This window comes from Anolis sagrei, chromosome 1 (genome assembly GCF_037176765.1).
Source record: "Anolis sagrei isolate rAnoSag1 chromosome 1, rAnoSag1.mat, whole genome shotgun sequence".
Taxonomy (NCBI): Eukaryota; Metazoa; Chordata; class Lepidosauria; order Squamata; family Dactyloidae; genus Anolis; species Anolis sagrei.
Genome location: NC_090021.1, coordinates 314,370,165 through 314,392,840, shown reverse-complemented (window position 1 = coordinate 314,392,840; position 22,676 = coordinate 314,370,165). Strand labels below are relative to the sequence as shown.

Genomic DNA, 22,676 nt, shown 5'->3' with positions numbered 1-22,676 from the left:
TCATGATCTAGCATTCTAGCTTAGTGCATAATTCTTTTTTCTTGCCTTATGTATATGAGAACAACTCAGAGCTTGACCTTGACTTTCCTATTACAATGAATGCGATCTTAGACCCTCTGACCTTAAGCAAATTGACCTGGTTATTATTAATTCAATGCCATTTGCTTCTCAGCAAGTGAATTGCAGTCAAAGGTGCTTCTCATTGCCTAGAACTTGTTGATCGCAACTAATGCATTCCTTTTCCCAATGAAAGCTTGCAAACATGTGAATCAGAGACCTGACTGCTACTCTTTTGTAGTCTTCAGAAAGGAACACTTAGTCAACGCCTATAAAACTTCATGAACTTCTGAGGAACCACTGCGGAGGGAACTTCTTCATTGCGCTTCTTTCATGTATTCAGATTGTTCCATTCCTTGAAGTCTATGGGGGATCCTGCATTTCCCTTTTCTTTCTGCCTGCTTTTTTTTTTCTTAAGCAGAGAAAGTCAGTGAAGGGGGAAAAGACAGACTATCTGTACAAATCTGTTTTGAGAAATTCTTGACAGTACCATCCAGGGAATGTTTCTCAGATATTATCTTTCTTGTGTAACTTTAAGTAAGAAATATAGAATAATCTGTCCTGGTACTTTTAGTTTCTATATGAAATGAAATGTTAGGTTCAGGTTGGAAGCACGGATTCTTTTCAGCATCAGAAATCAGTCCAAGAATGAGGGGGAAAGCCTTCTGTTTTTACTGATATATGACAAAGCTAAGTGGGAAATGTCTGCTCAATAAAGATGCACCTGTAGATGGGAAGAGAGATGAAGGAAGGACTTGAGGTGCATCTACACCAGGTATGGGCAAACTTGAGCCCTCCAGGTTTTTTGGACTTCAACTCCCACCATTCCTAACAGCCTCAGGCCCCTTCCTTTTCCCCCTCAGCCGCTTAAGCGGCTGAAGGGGAAAAGGAAGGGGCCTGAGGCTGTTAGGAATGGTGGGAGTTGAAGTCCAAAAAACCTGGAGGGCTCAAGCTTGCCCATGCCTGATCTACACTGTAGAATTAATGCAATTAGACACCATTGAACTGCCATGGCTCAATTTTATGGAATGCTGGAATTTGTAGTTTGGTGAAGCAGAAGCATTCTTCAGTAAAGGTGGCTAACACAACTACTACTAGTAATACTACAGCTCCTGTGATTCCAGAACATGGGTGTGTGGTTAAAGTAGTGTCAATGCATCATTTCCTCTAACATCAATTTGCTTCTGACATGATAAATAAGTACACTTCAGGAATATGGATAGGATTGTAGAATTACATTTTAACATCATATTTTAGCAGCACAGTGCGCCTCCTTTGTTTCTTTCACTGTTACAAAGATTTTCAAAATGTTAGAGTGTACCATCCTCTAGATCCATTTACCTTGTGCAAAAAAGGCACTCCCATAAAATATCTGCTTTCTCCTTCAAGGAAATCAATCCTGGTGCTGGAAGTTGGGGGAGGGTGGGTAAGCAAATGTGTGAAATAGGTGTCAAGGGTCACAAGAGTTTCCGTTTTCACTCTTTTAAAATGAAGGACTGTGAGAAAACAGAGCAGACACAATGGTAGTCCTATAGACCAGGCATGGGCAAACTTAGGCCCCACAGGTGTTCTGGATTCTACCTCCCACAATTCCTAACAGGCTGGCTGATAGGAATTGTGAGAGTGAAGTTCATAACACCCAGAGCCGAAATTTGCTCATTCCTGCTATAGACACTGTGTGTCATCATTTATTGACAGGATTTCACTGAAAACAAGGAATAATACACATTAGGATGTCTTTCCCAGGGAATTTGGCAACTCATGGGATATACTAAAAATGTTGCAAAACTGCAACATAGAATAGAAAATAGGAGAAAAGAGTGAGAAAGAGGGAAAGAGACAAAGAGAGAAAGAGGGAGGGAAGGAAAAATAGAAGGAAAGAGTGAGAAAGAGAAAGGAGGAGCAAGGAAGAGGGAGGAAAGGAAGGAAAGGGAAAGAAAGAGGAGAGGGAGAGAGAAAGAGGGTGAAAAGAAAAAAAGAAGAGTGAGAAAGAGGGGCAAAAGTAAGAGTGAGTGAGGAAGAGGGAGGGAAGGAAGGAAAATCAGGAAAGAGTGGGACAAAGGGAAAGAAAGAGGAGAGGAAGAGAGAAAGAGGGAGGGAAGGAAGGAAAAACAGAAGGAAAGGGTGAGAAAGAAGAAGGGAGGGAAAATAGAAGGAAAGACTGAGAAAGAGGGGAAAAAGAAAGGGAGAGAGGAAGAGAGAGAGGGAAGGCAGAAAAAATAGAAGGAAAGAGTGGGAAAGAGAAAGAGGGAAGGATGGAAGGAAAAACAAGGAAAGCGAGAAAGAGGGAAAGGAGAGTGAAAGAGAGGGAAGGAAAGAAAAACAGAAGGAAAGGGAAGGAAGGGAGGGAGAATGGGGGGAAAGGAAGGAAAAATAGAAGAGTGGAAAAGAAGGAGAGAAAGAGAGAGGAAGAGCAAGGAAAGGAAGGAAAAATAGAAAGAAAGTGGGAAAGAGGGAGTGGAGAGAGAGAGAAAGAGGGAATGAAAAACAGAAGGAAAGAGAAAGACTGAAAGAAAGGAAGGAAAAAATAGAAGAGTGGGAAAGAAAGAGAGAGGAAAGAAAATAAATTAGAAGGAAATAGAGTAGAGGGAAAGACAGAGAGAGAAGAGGGAGAGAGAAAGAGAAGGAAGGAAGAAAAGGAGAAGGAAAGAGTAAGAAGGAGGCAAAAAGAAAGAGGGGAGGGAGAAAGGGAGTGAAAGAAAAATAGAAGGAAAGTGGGAACTAGGATAAGAAAGAGGGAGAGGGGAAGAGGGAAGGAAAACAGAAGGAAAGAATGGAGTAGAGGAGAGGGAAAGAGAAAGAGGGGAGGGAGAGTGGAAAGGAAGGAAAAATAGAATGAAAGTGGGAAAGAGGGAATGGAGAGAGAAAGAAAGAAGAAGGGAATGAAAAACAGAAGGAAAGAAAGGAAGACTGAAAGAAAGGAAGGAAAATAGAAGAGTGGGAAAGAAGGAAAGAAAGAGAGAGGAAGAGGGAGAGAGAAAGAGAAGTAAGGAAAAAAAGGAGAAGAGTGAGAAGGAGGCAAAAAGAAAGAGGGGAGGGAGAAAGGGAGTGAAAGAAAAATAGAAGGAAAGTGGGAACTAGGATAAGAAAGAGGGAGAGAGGGAGAGGGAGAGAGAAAGAGAGGAGGAAAAAGGAAAGAAGGAAAAAAGAGAAGGAAAGAGACAGGAGAGAGAGAGAAGGAAAGCAACAAAGCCAGAGAAAAGCGAGGGAAAAAGACAGAGAAAAAGACGAGAAAGGGAAGGAAAGACAGAGAAGAGGAGAAGAAAGAGAGAAGGGAGCAAAGTAAGTGAGAGGATCAGAAAGGAGGGAAGGAAGGAAAATAGAAGAGTGGGAAAGGAGAGAAAGAGAGCAAGGAAAGGAAGGAAAAATAGAAAGAAAGAATGGGAAAGAGGGAGGGGAGAGAGAAAGGGGAAGAAAAACAGAAGGACAGAAATAAAGACTGAAAGAAAGGAAGGAAAAATAGAAGGAAATAGTGGAGTAGAGGGAAAGAGAGAAGAGGGAGAGAGAAAGAGAGAAGGAAGGAAAGGAGAAGGAAAGAGTGAGAAGGAGGCAAAAAGAAAGAGGGGAGGGAGAAAGGGAGTGAAGGAAAAATAGAAGGAAAGTGGGAAATAGGATAAGAAAGAGGGAGAGAGGAGTATAGAAGGAAAGAATGGAGTATAGGGAAAGAAAGAGAGAGAAAGAGGGAGGAAGAAGGAAAGAAGGGGAAAAAAGAGTGGGAAAGAGAGAAAGAAGCCAGAGAAAGCGAGGGAAAAAGACAGAGAAAAAGACGAGAGAGGGAAGGAAAGACAGAGAAGAGGAGAAGAAAGAGAGAAGGGAGCAAAGTAAGTGAGAGGCTCAGAAAGGAGGGGGAGGAAGGAAGCTGCAACACCCGTGCCCTTGCTCGGGCCTGTGTTGGCGGCCGGAGAGAGCTGCCGGGCTTTCCCTGCCGCGTAGTTCCACTCAGCGAGAGGGTCCCTCCTCTTCCTCTCTCTCTCTCAATCTCTCTTTCCTCCCCCTCCTCCTCGTCCCTCCCTCTCTCCTTCCCTCCCTCCCGCGGTCATGTGTTGCCTTTTTTTTGTTGTTTGCAGTGGAAACAATTTGGCGGCGGCGTCCTTTGGCGGCGGCGCTGCTCGCTCGGGAGGGGTCTAGACGGAGGAAGGAAGGAAGGAGGGAAGGAGGGAGGGAAAGAAAGAGGGGCCAGGCTAGTAGTAGGGGGAAAGAAGGGGCCCCCAAGGCGGACCCGGAGCCCAGAGAGGGTCCCCATGCCCCTCCTCGCCCCCTTCCGGATACAGTGTTGCCGGCGCCAGGAAGCAGCGATGCCTCCTCGTCCCTTCCTCCGGGTGAAAAAGTTTGGCGTCATGGTCGCAAGGAAAGCGGACGCAGGAGCAGCAGCAGGAGCAGCCACCAGGGAAATCTAGAGCCCTCCCCAGGCAGGTGAGTGAGTGAGCGAAGGAGGGAAGGAGTGAGTGGCGGAATGCAGGCTGCGTGGCGTTGGCCTGGGAAGCATTGCGTAAGATTCCCCTGCATTGGAAGAAGGAGAGGGAAAGGGGGAAAGGAGAACTACGGTGCAGGGCAAGGAGAGAGAGAGAAAGGGAGGGGGAGAAGGGGGGTCTGCAACTACGCCAGGCATGGGCCAACTCGGGCCCTCCAGGTGTTTGGGACTTCAACTCCCGCCATTCCTAACAGCCTACTACAGCTCGCAGAAGCCCCCAGCCTGCGAATGCAGGCTGGGGGCTTCTGGGAGCTGTAGTAGGGTGTTAGGAATGGCGGGAGTTGAAGTCCCAAACACCTGGAGGGCCCAATGCAAGATGGGAGCTTCTGGGAGCTTAGTAGACTCTAAGGAATGTCGTGAGGAAAGTCCCATGTAGGCTGGGGACTTCTGGGAGCTGTAGTAGGCTGTTAGGAATGGCGGGAGTTGTAGTCCAAAACACCTGGAGGGCCCAATGTAAACTAGGAGCTACTGGGAGCTGTAGAAGACTGATAGGAATGGTGGGAGTTGAAGTCCAAAACACTGGAGGACCCAATGCAGGCTGGGGGCTTATGGGAGCTGTAGTATGAGGCTTGGGGCTTCTGGGAGCTGTAGTAGACTCTAAGGAATGTTGTGAGGAAAGTCCAAAACACCGGAGGGCCCCGTGCAGGCTGGGGGCTTCTAGGAGCTGTAGTAGACTTTTAGGAATGGTGAGAGTTAAAGTCCCAAACATTGGAGGGCCCCATGCAGGCTGGGGGTTTCTGGGAGCTGTAGTAGGCTCTCGGGAATGGCGGGAATTGAAGTCCCGAACATTGGAGGGCCCAATGTAAGCTGGGGGCTTCTGGGAGCTGTAGTAGACTCTAAGGAATGTTGTGAGGAAAGTCCAAAACACCTGGAGGGCCCAATGTAAACTGGGAGCTTCTGGGAGTTGTAGTAGACTCTTAGGAATGGTTGGAGTTGAGGTCCAAAACACTGGAGGGCCCAATGTAAACTGGGAGCTTCTGGGAGCTGTAGTAGACTCTTAGGAATGGTGGAAGTTGAAGTCCAAAACACTGGAGGGCCCAATGCAGGCTGGGGGCTTATGGGAGCTGTAGCAGGCTGTCAGGAATGGTGGGAGTTGAAGTCCAAAACAGCTGGAGGAGGGCCCAACATTGCCCATGCCTGATCTACACTGTAGCATGCAGTTTTCTGGCACAACTGGACTATATAATATATAACGTTGTTGTTGTTTTGTCTGCTTTGCTCAAACTCTGTCAGTTTGAAAGTTAGGAACTGATTGTGCCCAGAGGAGGAAAACTCCCATTTTCTTCAGTATTTCTGCAAAAAATACAAAGCCTTTCCCTCACTATAACTAGATCCTTGAAGGGCGGTTTGTTTACCTGTTTGTTTGTTTTCCTATCCGTATTTCCTGACAGAAAAGAATCAGCATAACATTGATTTTTTTAAACCCACTGGGTTATAATTAGAAATAGGGAAGAAAAAGCCCTGTTGTTGGTTCCTGAAATACAATCTTCAGTCTTGTGGGGTTCGTTTCCCCTTTTTTCCGCCTTTTATTATGGCACGATTCAGGAGAAGAAAGGCCAAGGCGAGCTTTATGACATCTAATCAGCATTGAAGGTATGCTTGCTGCAAAGGGCCCTGTGTAGGAAGAAAGTGCAGTTTGCCAGTCTCCTAGCAACACGGGTGATGGATTGGACGCTGCACCAATCAGCAGGCTCCTTTCCCCCTTCAAATGTTTTTGACAAGTAGAGCAGGGAGTGTAGCAAAGTGCAGCGAGGAGGAAACTGTCCTTTCCCGGATTGCTCTTGTCTTCCCTACAAAATGACCATCTGCCTTATTTTCTCCTTCCTCCCGTCTTCGTTGGAGCCTGATCTGTAACGCTGTGTATGTATATTGTAGTTTCTCTGGAAGGCTTTAGTAAGTAGTCAGTCAGTCATTGGTTTCCTTCTCCTTCCCCTCCCATTTCCTGTGTGTTTTTTTGTCCTATCAGTTTGGGACGTGCAAGAAAAGGGTGCAGCCAGAAAGTTTGCATTCGTACTCACCCGGTCGTGGGCCTATCAGATGGAGCAGATCTTGGTTGCAAAATATTTGCCGAATTGTAGCACCCCATGAAGTTTTGCCAAGCGATTTGGCAAATATACTCTTCTCTGGAGCCCAGTTGTGTAAGGATCAGTTGTATTTCCCCAGCTGTTAAATCCGGGCCAGGGTTTCTGTACTGAGTAATGTAACTGTAATTTAAGATGCCGGATTGTTTTGCTGGCCGTTCCTCTTAAAGTGCTGGGAACATTGGCTGTCGTCAGTGCGTCGGATTGTGATGTGAGGTTCCTGGATTGTAAGGTTTTTCAGGGAAAGGTGTGAGACTTTCAGCTGTGTTTTGGATCCCTTTTCCAGCTTTTTAAAAGCATGGTGTTTCCAGAATTCTAGCATTTCTGTTTCCTCTGTTAGTAACATTATGATAAAATAACACACTCAAAAATAAGCCAGTTGTGGTTGAAATGTAATTGTATAGTAAACTCTCCGCTATTTAAATAATGCATGGGGATTTTGTAAATGCCACATCAATGTAGTTTCTGGTTGCTTGAGAATTACTATTAAAAATAGGCCCAACAAATACTTTACCATATCATACACTCTGAATTGACTTGATATTAGCATTGAAATACAGTCATTAAAATCAAGCAATGACAAATGAAGACTAATAAAGATAAGCATTCTTAATATAACCCAGTTTTACTGTATTATTATATAAACAGCTTTGAGAATAAAATATGCAATTTAAGTTTAAATTTGCTTGAGTTCCGGTTAACTGAGGCCCCTTTCACACAGCTGGATAAAATCCCACATTTTCTGTTTTGATATTCTGGGTTATAGGGCTGTGTGGAAGGGCCCTGAGAGACTACTGTATCATGCTTATTTTGGCCCCTTCCACACAGCCCTATATCCCAGAATATCAAGGTAGAAAATCCCACAATATCTGCTTTGAACTGGGTTATCTGAGTCCACACTCAGATAATGTGGGATTTTCTGCCTTGATATTCTGGGATATAGGGCTGTGTGGAAGGGCCCAAGATCCATTCAGCACAGCTGAATAAAATCTCGCATTATCTGCTTTGAATCTATGGCGGTATGGACTCAGATAACCCAGGGTCCTTCCACACAGCCTTATAACCTGGAATATCAATGCAGAATAACCCACAATATCTGCTTTGAACTGGAATATCTGAGTCCACACTGCCATATATCTCAGTTCAAAGCAGATAATTTGGGATTTTATTCAGCTGTGTGGAATGGGCTCCAGTTCAAAACAGATAGTGTGGGATTTTCTGCCTTGATATTCTGGGTTATGTGGCTGTGTGGAAGAGCCCTAAGGGCCCTTCCACACAGCCATAAGTGGTATAATATCCCTAGAACTTGCAGGACATTTAGAATAGATCCCTAAAGTCGATCCCTTTGAGTTCAGTAGCATTTACCTTTGATCAGTATGTTTAGATAGTGTGCCTCTGGGTCCTTCCACACACCTATATAACCCACCCAGCCATATAACCCAGAATATCAAGGCAGAAAATCCCACAGTATCTGCTTTGAACTGGGTTATCTGAGTCTATGCTGCCATAAATTCCAGTTCAAAAGCAGAAAATGTGAGGTTTTATTCAGCTCTGTGGAAGGGGCCTATAAAAATCCATGCTTTAAAAAACCACAAATATGTTGAAGTTACTCCTGTGTTACTCTGAGGGCTGGATTGTAAACCTTCTTTGGCCAGCGCTGTTGAGTTGCAGTGTTGGAGCCACAGTATCCTCTTGTCCCTTCCAACAGTTTACCGTAAGCTTTCAAAGAAGAGTCACTAGTTTTTGTGTGAAAAATTGATGGTGTGATACAGTCCTTTGGGAGAACGCTGGCAAGTAAGCAAATTAAACTGAAAGAGAGCAGCATGTCGTCATAGCAACAGAGCAATTAAATTATGTTGTCAGCCATGATATAATTTTCCTATTTAAAAGCTCGCTCCTGGGACAGGAGTTCTGTTTGTACTGAACTCATTTGGCTGCAGTGCTCCCAATTGAAAGAGGAGTGGAAATAGCTGCAATGTTGTGGAAATATATATATATGTATCATTCAGAGGACTCTTCTCTCCATGCAGTCAGAGCATCGGAGCTCCCCCTCCATCGCTTCCTTTTTAATAGTGCTCTCCATCGTGAACGCTTCCTGATGTAAATTCTCTTTACATTTTAATTATGGAATGCAATTTAAATATTCATACGGAGTTGAAAAAGCCACACGGAGCAGCCAGGATATGGTAGCTTCACGGTGGTGTTTCCAAACCATTTCGTTTAAAACCAATGTGGGAGGTAGAGTTCTTTTTCTTCCAACGTAGTGACCCAAGGCAGCTTACAATGGGAATGTGGCTGACAGTAAAGATTTGCAGTTTCCAACCTTTGGTTTAACTTGGTTTTACAGCTTTCAGTATTTTTCCTTCTCGTGTTTACCACTGAAGTGAAACAACCGCACTGTATAATGGCTCTGCAGCAGAAATTTTGGATACTCAGTCACACTATTGTCCATTTTTATCCAGGTTGTATCCTATGGCTCATTCCCTTCCAGCAATGACCTCTTGTGCAATTACAACTTTCCCTGGTTATTACTAAGTATCTCCTTGACAGTCTCAATCGAGTTTCTTAGGAAGTTTTGTGTTCAGTGTCCTGTATTTCTAAAATTTAGAGAAGTCCTGCTGAAAACCTTTCCTCTCATTACTGGTATAAGTTTGCTTCCGTGCTTTTTAAAAACAAGCTCCATTTTCCAGATACTTTTTCTTGAAGTACACTAAAGCCTTCCTCTTCTGGAGGGGTATATTTTTTTGAATAGTATCCCTCACTTCCTGTTAACCCTTTCCGTAACCTAGTCAGCATGGATGCAGTACATTGGCACTATTGTTAATATAATGCAAACTTTAAAGTTGTACAAAATTTATAATTGTGTCCAGCTTATCTGTTCTTCAGTGAATGAACGTGATCACTAGAGAAGTACTGATTATTTTCTTGAAAAGTCTTTATCCTTTGGTAGAAGGCTGAACTGTTGTGAGCCAAGCTGTTGCTGAAGAGGAAAATAGTCTTAAAGTTGATATGGAATTGATTGGTTAATATCAAGAAGCTTAATGCTCACAATGGGAGTGTTGAGCAGATATGTATTGTGATACAGTGATGCTTTTAATTCAGTGGTTCTCAGCCTTCCTAATGTTGCGACCCCTTAATACAGTTCCCCATGTTGTGGTGACCCCCCCCCCACCATAAAATTATTTTCATTGCTACTTAATAACTGTAATTTTGCTACCGTTATGAATTGTAATGTAAATATCTGATATGCAGGATGTATTTTCATTCACTGGACCAAATTTGGCAGAAATACCCAGTATTTTTTTTGTGTCAGGAGCGATTTGAGAAATTACAAGTCACTTCTGGTGTGAGAGAATTGGCCGTCTGCAAGGACATTGTCCGGATTTTATTTTGATGTTTTGCCATCCTTGTGGGAGGCTTCTCACATGGGAAGCTGGAGCTGACAGAGGGAGCTCATCTGCACTCTGTCCAGATTTGAACCTGCGTCCTGTCGGTCTTCAGTCCTGCCAGCACAATGGTTCAACCTATTATGCCCAAATTTGAATACTAGTAGGGTTGGGGGAGGGATTGATTTTGTCATTTGGGAGTTGCAGTTGCTGGGATTTATAGTTAACCTATAATCAAAGAGCACTCTGAACCCAGCCCACAATGGATCTGCACCAAACTTGCCACACTACCTACATGGCCAACATTGAATACTGGTGGAGTTGGGGGGGGGGGCTGTTTTTGAATTCTGGAAGTTGTAGATCACCAACACCAGAAAAAAAGAAAAGGACAGGCGAAGAGATATTTAACCTTCTCTGCCAAAAGGGTTTCTAAGACCTTCAGAAATATGTGTTTTTTGTGGTCTTTGCCGACCCCGCTGATTTCCCCACAGGCCCCAACCCCAGGTTGAGAAACACTGCTTTAATTGATGTTTTTGAAACAGTCCATGCAGCTACTTTTGTTCTGTGTGAATTCAAGCCATTGTCTGTTATCTCTAATTTTGTGTTTTTAGATTTTGAAAACATTATTTTGGAATAATTCAAATGTAATACACCTTTAACTTTTTTGAAACGTAGTCTTCTGTGAGGCCCGATATAGCAACAAAAGTTTCTACTGCTTGGTATATGATGTCACTCTGCATGCTTTCTTCTAAGTCACGCTTATCACATTCATTGCTCGCTCTGTTCCCAGTTGAATGTTCATCACTAGGGTGGAATCTCTCTTACTCTTTCTTTCTTTCTTTCTTTCTTTCTTTCTTTCTTTCATGTCGTCCATCTGCAATTTTCTGTTTGAATCTCTAGATCCTCATTCTAAACCCACAATTCTCTCTGAGATTCTCTTGGAGGCAAAAAGAACTTGTAGCTGCTGAGAATGATTGCTTAGTTGTATGTGTGTAAACATGGAGTTTTGCCTGCTTGCGCATTCAGCCAGAGCCGGAGAGGCTATAATTATAATGTGCCTGTGTTCATACTGGAAGTGAAACAGCTGAACTTAATCTGAAGCAACTGGTCTTAAGCTCTCAATTTTTGTGCTTGTTACAAGCTGTAAGAGTGACAAGGCCAGCAAAACTCCCCTCGAAACCTCTGCGTATGCTTGCTTAGACATTAAGTCTCACTGTTTTCACTAGCATGAGCCCTTCAGTTAAGCCTTAAGAAACACATCTAGAACATACATTTTCCTTATTTTCTCTTCACTTCATGTGCAGATTCTCCCCTCACATCAGGAATTTCATCAGCCTTATGCCATTGCTTGAAATCCTGTTCCTTTCCTATGGTCTCTCTCTATGTCTGGATAGATTATTATTGTTCTGCATTTTTTGTTGTTTTTTAATGTAAATGTTGTGAAAGGCCAGATTTGCAGACTGGGGAACTGCTATCAGAGAGAGTTGTAATGCTGTCTGTGTCTTTCCCAGCTAACATTCTTTTTAAACATTTGGATTTATTTTACCAGGAGCCTCAGTCTAAATGGGTCCAGTTATGCCTCCCAGTAAGAAACCAGAGGGCTCAGGAATTAGTGTTTCCAGCGGACTGAGCCAGTGTTACCGGGATGGAGACTTATCAAAGACGCTCCAGGATGATGAGGACTTAGACTTTGCTTTGCCTGCTCTCCGGTCGGAAAAGGGTCCTATGGAGGATGAAGAACTAACCAATTTGAACTGGCTGCACGAAAGCAAGAACTTGCTGAAAAGTTTTGGCGACTCAGTCTTAAGGAGCGTTAGCCCAGTGCAGGACGTTGATGATGACACCCCTCCGTCTCCCGCTCACGCTGACATGCCCTATGATGCCAAGCAGAATCCCAACTGCAAACCACCTTATTCCTTTAGCTGCCTCATATTTATGGCCATTGAAGACTCTCCAACCAAACGGCTGCCTGTTAAGGATATATACAACTGGATTTTGGAACACTTCCCTTATTTTGCAAATGCCCCTACTGGATGGAAAAACTCTGTGAGGCATAATCTGTCATTGAATAAGTGTTTTAAGAAGGTGGACAAAGACAGAAGTCAGGTGAGACTGGAATAATGCGACTCCTCTTGTCTGTATAACCCATGCAACCTTTATTCTTTCCTTTCTTTTCAAAATGAAACAAGCCGCCCTGTCTGTCTGCTCTCCCCATTCTCTCAGTTTTATTTCATTGCATTCACAAAGCAAGTATTTGCTCTCACATGGTTCATTTTTGATGGCGTTGAAATCTTTGTCTAGACAGCTTTAATACAGTGATCTTTTTGTAAATGTATGGGATAGGCGTTTAAATGCCAACTTGTATCTCCATGTACAGTACTGAATATGATTTTGTGGTTATTCTGCTCTGCTAATGGTTTCCAGAGATAGAAGATGGACTTAATCACATAGAGTGGGTTGTACAGAGGGCTTCACTTAGGCAATACATTGAAAAAAATCCTCCTTAGATAGTTGGTTTGCAGCACAAGGTATCAGAGAAACATGGAGACAGCTCTTGAAAACATGCCCAGCTTTTTATTTCTAATGTTACATTTATCGCCACCTGGAGACTTTGTCTTCAGTTTTCTGTTTGTTGCTTTGTATTTATTGCATTGGGCTTTTTCTGTTCTCACCTGCAAGGGGCTCTTTGGGTCCACACTTTCTTCAATCTACAGCATAGCTGCCTTTCTGCACCTCCTTTTCCATCCACTCTCCGTCTCGTGGCATCTGGAAGAAAAGTCTGAGATGGAGAATAGGTGCTTGGATTGCACTTTTTCACGTTTGTATTAGGGCACATACTTCAGTTGAGATGAGGTGAAAGTCTAGTGCCCGCAAAAGAAAATGCATTTAAAGTACTTAGCTGTTTTATCTACCCCTTGAAGTAATAATATATTTATACCCTCAAGGAGCTCAGAATGTTTTTCATATGGGTTTGCTATTCTAGTATTGCTTGAGATGCAGAACCTTTTAGTCCTATGCTGGAAACTCTTTTGTATAAAGATTTACAATTAGTTCACCTAACTTGGTAGTTTCTACTTCTAGAGTAGCAACTGCTTTCTAGTTTAAGGGTGACAAATACAACCTGGTCCTTTTATCTAGAGATGCCAAAAATTGAAAGTAGGACTTTCTACTTGCAAACATGTGCACTACCACTGAGGTCTATAATTCTTCCCCATAGCTTTAGCTATTGATTCATATCAGATGACTTCAGCTCTTTCTTCTGACTATTTCTATGACCTGGTGTCTCTCTGTGGTTTCTCCCAAGAGAGTCACATGATTTCAGAAACAATGGCTGGCATGCTTTTGGGAAGTTACATAATTGTAAACCGTTGTCCAAAGACATAAAGTTGAATCTTGTCATTGCACAGTGTTCAGTTTCTAAGGATGGGAGTCATCAAGATCATTGTGCAAACAGAGCCAATAGTGTAAGTGTTGTACAATCTGTCTTGTTGCACAATGGGAGCCCCTGTTGTGCAGTGGGACATCTTACCTGGCACTCTGTTGTGGATAATTTAAATGTACTGCTATCATGCCAGCCTCATAGCTCTGTCCTTGTAAAGCTACATATGATAACCTCTGATGAATATTTTGGTGAATGTTTTCATTTACATAGATTTTTTATTGGTATAATTTATGAAGGTGGGGTTGGAGTAAATTGTTTTGTAGAATTGTAGTTAATATATGCAACTTTCTTGTAGATATGTCCCAATACCTGGAAAAACTCTGTATACTAAACACTCAACACCTGGAAGAACTGTTAATGGTGGGGATTTGAATGCAGACTTTTGGCAAAATGATGCCATAACCTTTTGGAAAATGTTAATCTCCATAACCATTTGGGAAATGGGATTCATAACCTTTTTGGAAAACCACTGATCAAAAGAAAGGTGTGACCTTGTTAGAAGTCACAACCTTTTGAAAAGTGATGTTCACAAGCATTCATGCAAGTCAGCTTGGTCTCTCAGCTGTTAAAGTGATGTATCTAGATATGTCTTTGAACTGCCAGGGACAAAGACATGCCAATGCACAAAAACATATATTCAGCAGTCTCAGAAGTGTTCTTTGAAGTTGCCCAAAAACATCTCCTATCTCTTAAAATATATTTGCCTTTAAATCATGCTCTCAAGAGACAAAATAGTCTTTTTTTAAGTGACAAAGTTGGTTTACTCACAAAACTTCATGTATAAAGCATACAGTCACTTTACTTATTAATCCAGTTGCAATAGGATTTTAAGTAGTTTCTCTGTGTAGGCAACACAGGGCATCTTCTTTAGAAACAATAGTCCATTGTCCAAAAGAGTCTTTAAGCATACATCTTGCTGAAGTCTAAACTTTATAACTATACTCACTGCTTCTGATGTAAACACACACTTCTCTACATAGCTTCTCAAAGCAAACACTCTTCTGAAAATGAAGTCTTAGTCCTGAACTTGTCCAGTCTTGATCACATGGTCTGCAGCCCCTCCCACAACAAAGAGTTTAGGTAAAATTGCAAACCAATACACACATAGAATACAGTAAGCAATTATATATATAATAAACAACTAGCGGAAGCTTGAGAAGGTTGCTATTTCCAACACAGACATGCTAAAGCATGCACATTCATGTCATTGCCATTTATAAATATGGTACATGATCATCTATGAAGTTTCGTGTCAGCATGGGGTCCCAGAACCAAATCCCATGGATATGGCAGGCTCACCGTCCTTGTATCCAAGGTAGCTAAAAGCACTTGTCATATAATAAACAGCAGGCCTTGTTTTTATTTGGCTAGGTTCATGTTTACACTTCCTGTTTCTCCAAAAAGGTAGAAATTGGAAATGCCATGTTATGTGTTTGGGCGTGTTTGCAAAAGAGAGAGAGGGGGAGAGAGAAGCAGATGACATTCTGGCAAATAATTCTGCAGGCCTGACACGAGAGACTGTGCTGTGTCTGCTCTGGCTTTCAGGATGCTGGATTGTGTCAGGGAATGAAGGCACTTTTTAGCAACACTGCAAGCTGGGTTTCCTTGTGGTATTTTCTTTAGTTTATTTTTCACCCTGTTTTAGGTATGACTCTCGTTCGCATAGTATTCAGTATAACCATAAAAATGCTTTTAGCTTAAGGTGGAAGAGTTTTATATAAAAGTAGTAGTTTGAACAGTGTCATGTATGCTCTTGCTAAGGAAGAGTGATTTTGTATTGCAATGTTTTTTCTTCTGTTCCTTCATCCATTTGCACCATGCAATCTTCTTTCTTTAGTAAGCTTGAATAAAAATTCCACCTAAAAGTGGCTGCTGAAGGTTTTTAGGATGCTGCAACATCAGGTAGAGTGGGATGAATTGATTTTTAAATTGTGGGACAAAATCAGGTTGCACATTGGCAATGTTCTTACTTCTGCTATTGCTTGGAAAATATGTATAGCAGTTATTGCTATAATAGTTACAAGATGGTGATTAAATTGTGGTTGTATACTTCAAGTCATGGTGACTATAAAATAAACCTATAACAGGGTTTTTTTGGCAGAATTTTTCTCAGATGGGGTTTGGTCTTACCTTTCTGTATATTTGTTTGTGTATTCCTGGATGGTAGGGTATTAACTTGAATGGCCATTGTGGTCACTTCCAGCTCTGCATCTATGATTCAGTTCCATGGAGGCTGAGAGACTGTGGCTTGCCCAAGATTACCTTGGGAGTAACACAGATTTCTTAATGGAGGTCGCAGTATAGCATTCTTGCAGTACACGATGTGATAAAGCTTTAGCCGAGAAAGAGTGGGATTATATTCTATCTAATTCTATCATATTTCTGTGGGCCGGTTTATAAGATAAGCAGCAACCAACTCCAAAATTCCTTACTGGACATGTATAAACAACAAAACATACCACCATTATGTTTTTTAAAAAGCTCAAATCGACAAGTCTGGCCACCAAATTGGAAATGATAAGTAGAGAAAAGTGAAGGCTATTTATTTATTTATTTATCGTGTCATCAGCAACCATTGTATTACAATTCTAACAGAGCAAAACAAACACACAGATTAAGAAGAAAAAGGAAAAAAACACAGAGATTTTGCAAATTTGGTATTTGGTTAAATGTCCTTTGACCAGTATCTGGCCACTTGGAGTGCCTCTGGGGTTGCCGCAAGAAATTCCTCCCTTGTGCATGTGGCAGGGCTCAGGGTGCATTGCAGCAGGTGGTCAGTGGTTTGCTCTTCTCCACACTCGCATGCCGAGGATTCCACCCTGTAGCCCCATTTCTTAAGATTGGCTCTGCATCTCGTGGTGCCAGAGCGCAGTCTGTTCAGTGCCTTCCAAGTCGCCCAGTCTTCTGAGTGCACAGGGGGGAGTCTCATCTGGTATCACCCATGAATTGAGGTGCTGGGTTTGGGCCTGCCACTTTTGGACTCTCGCTTGCTGGGGTGTTCCAGTGAGTGTCTCTGTAGATCTAAGAAAACTATGTCTTGATTTAAGTCGTTGACGTGCTGGCTGATACCCAAACAGGGGATGAGCTGGAGATGTCTCTGCCTTGGTCCTTTCACTATTGGCTGCTACTTCCCGGTGGATGTCAGGTGGTGCAATACCGGCTAAGCAGTGTAATTTCTCCAGTGGTGTGGGGCGCAGACACCCTGTGATAATGCGGCATGTCTCATTAAGAGCCACATTTACTGTTTTGGTGTGGTGAGATGTGTTCCACACTGGGCATGCATACTCAGCAGCAGAGTAGCATAGCGCAAGGGCAGATGTCTTCACTGTGTCTGGTTGTGATCCCCAGGTTGTGCCAGTCAGCTTTCGTATGATGTTGTTTCTAGCGCCCACTTTTTGTTTGATGTTCAGGCAGTGCTTCTTGTAGGTCAGAGCACGGTCCAAAGTGACTCCCAGGTATTTGGGTGTGTTGCAATGCTCCAGTGGGATTCCTTCCCAGGTAATCCTCAGAGCTCGGGATGCTTGTCTGTTCTTAAGGTGAAAGGCTGTGTTTTAGATGGATTAGGGATCAGTTGGTTTTCCCTGTAATAGGCAGTAAGAGCACCTAGAGCTTCGGAGAGCTTCTGTTCAACCATCTCAAAGCTCCCTGCTTGAGCAGTAATGACTCAATGGATCCAGAAGCAACCAGAAGTGAAGGCTGATAAAAGGGAGAGAAAAAACATTCCTAGATACATTTTGGGAAAAAATCTTTCAAGTGGTCTCTAGAAGGTAAAAAATTACTTTGATTTACTTGTGCAAGGCTTATCATCTTTGGTTGTTTTATTTCATGTGTATATTGTTAGTTATGAATAAAATTCTTGTAGAAACTGGTTAAACTGCCCCTCTGATGTGGTATAGGAACCTATCCTTATTGTTCTCATGCTGTACAAAATTTTCTATTAAAGTAGTGACCAAGAACATGTCTACTTTTAAACTGAGATGTGCCAGTACTTCATTTGGTATATAGATAAACTAGAATTTCTGCTTCAGTGTACAGTGATGTCTGCCAGTGTTAAAGGAGGACTGGACATTGAGTTTAGAGCAGTGGTTCCCAGCTTTTTTTGACCAGGGACCACTCTCCAAAATTAGTACTAAAAGAGTTATGAATCAGTTTTTGGTCAACTTTAGATTCAATTTGGTTATTTAGGGTGCTGATTTAGGGTGGATAGACCACATCAGCTCTAGTTTCTGATACAGACACCAAGATGTGGAATGGCTCCACTTAGGGAGGGAGGAGGAGAAGCAGCAGTCAGGAGGCTTGTTGTCATGCCTTTTGTGGGTAGTCATTCTCTCCCCTCCCAACATCCCCATTGCTTTGGCACTATAAGAGGGTTTTGCGAGACCAGTTACTCTCGTTCCAACAGTGTAGAAACGGTGGGGCCACAGACCATACTTTAGTTCTTGGGGACCACTAGTGGTCCATGGACCACAGGTGGGGAACCACTGGTTTAGAGTCACCAGTGGCCATGAGTCAGGATGGCTGTGTATTGACTCCAATATCAGAGGGTGTATGTATGTGTGTTTGTGTTTTCGTTGCTGGGAAATACAAGAAAGAGGTGCAGTCGCAGTGTTATTCTTCTGGGGAAATTCCCATAGGGTAATGACTGGTCTCTGTATGAGATAGACTGATATACTAGATAGGTATTCAATCTGATTTAGTGTGGCTATTTTCTTCTGTTGCGTGATATAATCTAATTCATTCATAGTGTTTTCAACGGTGTGTGTATGGCGAGAAGGTCATAAAGCAGGTCATAATGATTTATTTTTACATGTGATTTTCAATTAGTGTATTTTTATTTTAAAATGTAGAGTTCTGCTTGACCCCCCCCCCCCCTTTTTGGACCAGAAGTGAGAATTGTGTGGCCATCCAGATGTTGTTAAACTATATTTTTTTCTAGTGTTTTTTTTCACCCTTGTCTATACTGCCTTCAGCTTTGAGTAGCAGTTGAGCCACTTCTACACCTCTATTCTAGATCTGTATAAAATAACCACGACCAAGGCATTCACCTGTAGACTAATAATTTAGCATTTTTGCAAAAATGAAGCACTGGTAGTTGCTCGAAAGATAATTGATAGTAATAATATTGTGTATATTATGTATTTTCCTTCAAAAACTGAGCAAATTGTAAACTTTAGCTAGTTAGTGAGCTTAAATATGACCACAAGATTGTTCCATATAGGCCTGTTGAGTGAAGGATTGGTTCATTCCTCCCCCCCCCCCACAAAGTATGATTACAAAAAGGGAAATGAAAATTCAAAAAGAAAAAGATAAAAAGGTAGACATAGATTGAAGGATAAACTCACCATACTTTAAAAAATCTTGTAACTGACATCTATAAAATATAAAGTTATGCGTATCTAAAGCATATGCTTGATGATTGAAAAATTGATGGTGAATGTTTATTTTCCAAAATGCCCACACATAGGATCCTGGAGTGCTGACCCTTTAAAATTGCAACTTAACAGGAATGTAATTTCAGAGAAATTTGCATCTAAAAATACGAAAGACAGAGGTTTAATCCTAATACCTAGGTTGGTCCCCCCCCCCCTCCAGGGGGGACTCATGCTTCCTCCTTTTAAGCCCACAAAATAATTTTTAAAATGCAGACTTACTGTGCCATTAATGGGTAAGTTTAATTAGCAGATATTTTAACCAGAATCCATTGTTTAGAAAAAACAGCCTTTAAAATGGAAATATATTAGAGAATGGTTCATGGATTTAGTTTTCAGAGATTTATTTATTTATCGTGTCAGAAGTGAATTGAGGGTCCAGTTGTAATGTATTTAAAAACACAAACAAAGTTTAAAACTTGGCATTATACTAAATGTCCTTTGACCAGTAGCTGGCCACTTGGAGTGCCTCTGGTGTTGCTATAAGAAGTTCCTAAATTGTGCATGTGGCAGGGCTCAAACTGCATTGTATTAGGTGGTGTTTGTTTTGTTTTCCTCCACATTTGCATGTTGTGGACCCTGCTTTGTAGCCCCATTTCTTAAAGTTGGTTCTACATCTCATGGTGCGAGAGTACAGTCTGTTCAGCATCTTCCAAGTCTCTTTTTTGGTATCAGTCATGGATTGAGCTTGCTGGCTGATATCCGAACAGGGGATGGTCTGGAGCTGTCAATGTCTTGGTCCTTTCATTATTGGCTGCTACTTCCCATCCTGTGATAATGCGGCATGTATAATTAAGAGCCACATCCACTGTTTTAGCATAGTGAGATGTATTCCACACTGGGCACGTGTATTCAGCAGCAGAGAAGCAAAGTACAAGACCAGATGTCTTCACCATGTCTGGTTGTGATCCCCAGGTTGTTATTATTTCTGTTTTCAGAGATGAATACAGACTATGTGTTAACATGCTTACATTAATTTTACATTAATTTTTAGATGACATTTTAAAATTAATTTTAAGATGACATTTTAAAATTACATATTTGGTAAAAATTGAATTGTTGAAAAATGCAGTAATCTGGCACTGGCAGGTATATGTGCTAATGTTATATTACTCTTTGGATTAGCAACCTCCTGTTAATACTTGTGCAGTAAGGGGTGATTGAAGAGAAAATATTTCTAATAAAGAATTCTTAGAACTTCAAAGTCTTCAAATTTTTGTTTTATCTGAGAATGGTTCAGGAAAGAACAACCACGTTGATTTTCCTTTCATATTATATATCTTAATTACAGTTGACCCTCCACTTTTGTGGGTTTCTCTTTCACAGGTTTGGTTATTCTCGAGTTTGTAGCTGCTACATCTGAATCTCTTAACCCTCTCTATCTCCTGCTTGGCCCAGGTCACCTTTACTCTCAAACCCTTGCCACCTTTTAATTCTGCTCCTGGCAGATCCAAAATTATCAGCCTCTTACTCCTAAGGGAGCTCGGCAACTTTTTGAACCTACTCCCAGTGAATCCAATGACTTGGTTGTCTTAGGAGTAGTGTAAGTTGATTTTTGGCTGGCAGGAGATTGTGTAAACTGGAGTAAAAAAGAGTTGTTTGAGCCATTAGATCTGCTTGGAGTAGTTTTAGAAATTGCCAGGGTGTCTGGGGAGTAAAGGGATGGTGATTTTGGAGCAAAAGGAGTTGGGCAAGAACTGAATCACTGGGAGTGTCTTGAAAAGCTGGCTGAGGCATTATTGTGGTGTGGTTGGGGCTCTTGGCAGAGAAGGAGCCTGTAACATTCATGTTGGAGCTTAGAAGTTTTAAAGGGCATTTTAGTGTATTTATTTATTTTAGTTCTGTTTTTACCACAGTGTTACTACTTAATTGCTTTTTAACCTTTGTATTGCACTTTTTCAACTTGTCTAATTTAGATTGTTAGCTACCTTGAGTCCGCATGGGGAGACAGAAGGAGTATAAATAAAGATAATAGTAATGATGATGATGATTATTTTTCTACATTCACTAGGTTCTTGTTCCCCTAACCCCAACTAAAGTGGGTGGGTAACTGTAGCCCATAATTCCTATATATTTAAGAAATGGCATTTCTTTATGTTGTATGGCTTTGGTTTTCCACAGTATGCCCTGGATACTTCTTTTTTACAACTGAAATTTATCTTGCAGAGAAGAACCAGATGTTATGTAGCTCATTGTTTAGCCACAAGGTTTATCTATTCATCTGTCTGTCTGTCTATCTAGCCTTTCTTGCACTAGTACAATTTTTTCACTATTGATAGCTCTCTCATGCCATTAAATGGTAACTTGGTGTTTTATCTTCAGCATCTAGTACTGAACGTTTCTCTCCTTTCTTGTGGGAAAGTAAGAGATTACTCTTCTGCCTTTGATTGTCTTGGTTCAAAACCTGAAGGAGTTATTCCCTAAAACAAACACTTATAATTTCCTGGATGTCTCAAGTTTGTTTTCTACAGGGTGGAGGTGTACTTCCTTTACAGAGTATCCCAAAGAGACAAAACATAGCTGAGACTAAGTTACAGTTAACACCACTCAAGATCCTTTGAGTATCTGAATGTATTTGTCCTTGGTTATTTGTATTAACATCGATTTTGGTTACATGTACCATGATTGGGTTCAGGTTGAGGAAGAAGCTAAGAGATACAATGAAAAGTGAACACTATAAAATGGTTTGAATCCAAACATTTTTAATTTCATAAATGGAGTAGGATACTTTTAGCAGAAGAGAGCTTCCCTCCATCTCTTCTTGCAGATGGTGGTTATCTCTGGAATAGAAGAGTATCCTGAAAATTGGGGAACTCACCATCTTGGCTAGGAAGAAGCAGCTTCCAAGTCTTCAATACTACTGGTCTTTTAGAATGAGTAAAGCCTAAAAATACTAGCTGGCTGGCTTTTTGGTCTATTTGCTCGTAGTTGCATTATAGAGTATCATTATAGCAAGGGAGATAGTTTACATGTGAAATTAATGGGAAAACCTAGTGGGCCCTAAAACTTTGTTGAAGCAGTGAATAGATGGGAATGTATTCTAAGTTTGATAGTTGTGGAAGAACAGGATGGAATTGGACACACTGTTGCGCAATATTTGATTATGTGCCTCAGTTCAGAGGAGGGAGTATCTATAGCAGGGGTCCTCAAACTAAGGCCCGGGGGCCGGATGCGGCCCTCCAAGGGCATTTACCCGGCCCTCGCTCAGGGTCAACCTAAGTCTGAAACTACTTGAAAGCACACAACAATAACAACAATCCTATCTCATCAGCCAAAAGCAGGCCCACACATCCCACTGCAATACTTATAAGTTTATATTTGTTAAAATTGTTCTTAATTTTAATTAGTGTATTTTAAAGTGGTTTTTTGCACTACATATGAGATATGTGCAGTGTGCATAGGAATTCATTCATTTTTTTCAAATTATAATCCGGCCCTCCAACAATTTTGGAGACTATGACTTGGCCCTCTGTTTAGAAAGTTTGAGGACCCCTGATCTATAGCATACCATATAAGCCAATGCTACACAACGTAAACGACTCCCTTTAGTATTCATAGCAACTGTGGCTGTATTAAAATATGGGAAATGCAAAGAGTCATTATTTTCATGCCTCCTTTTCCTGAACCAACCACATTTTTGCTTTCTTCAGGATGCATTTGATATCATTTTTCCTATTGTTGCACATCCCTCCTTCATTCAGCTGGAGTTTTTTTTTTTTTTTTTGGTTCCTGTGGAAGTAACTGTGTGTATGGTAAGGGCATGGTGCATGGCCTCTCAAATACATACCTCCACAACTGGCAGTTTCTCCC

General features: G+C 41.7%; 1 protein-coding gene across 7 annotated transcripts in view; it reads left to right on the top strand.

Annotated features, from left to right (window-relative positions):
• Positions 1 to 22,676, top strand: part of FOXN3 (forkhead box N3) — a 251,710-nt gene that overhangs the window by 63,626 nt on the left and 165,408 nt on the right. For 2 of the 7 annotated variants that reach the window (XM_067462958.1, XM_060756931.2), the window contains exons 1-2: positions 4,083 to 4,470; positions 11,545 to 12,101. In XM_067462958.1, the coding sequence (XP_067319059.1) occupies positions 11,559 to 12,101 (543 nt within the window). In that variant the 5' untranslated portion in view covers positions 4,083 to 4,470; positions 11,545 to 11,558. Of the gene's footprint in view, positions 1 to 4,082; positions 4,471 to 4,511; positions 4,547 to 6,248; positions 6,422 to 11,544; positions 12,102 to 22,676 lie in introns of those variants that run through there. The other 5 variants (XM_067462959.1, XM_067462957.1, XM_067462954.1 and 2 more) reach the window with 5 other exon arrangements.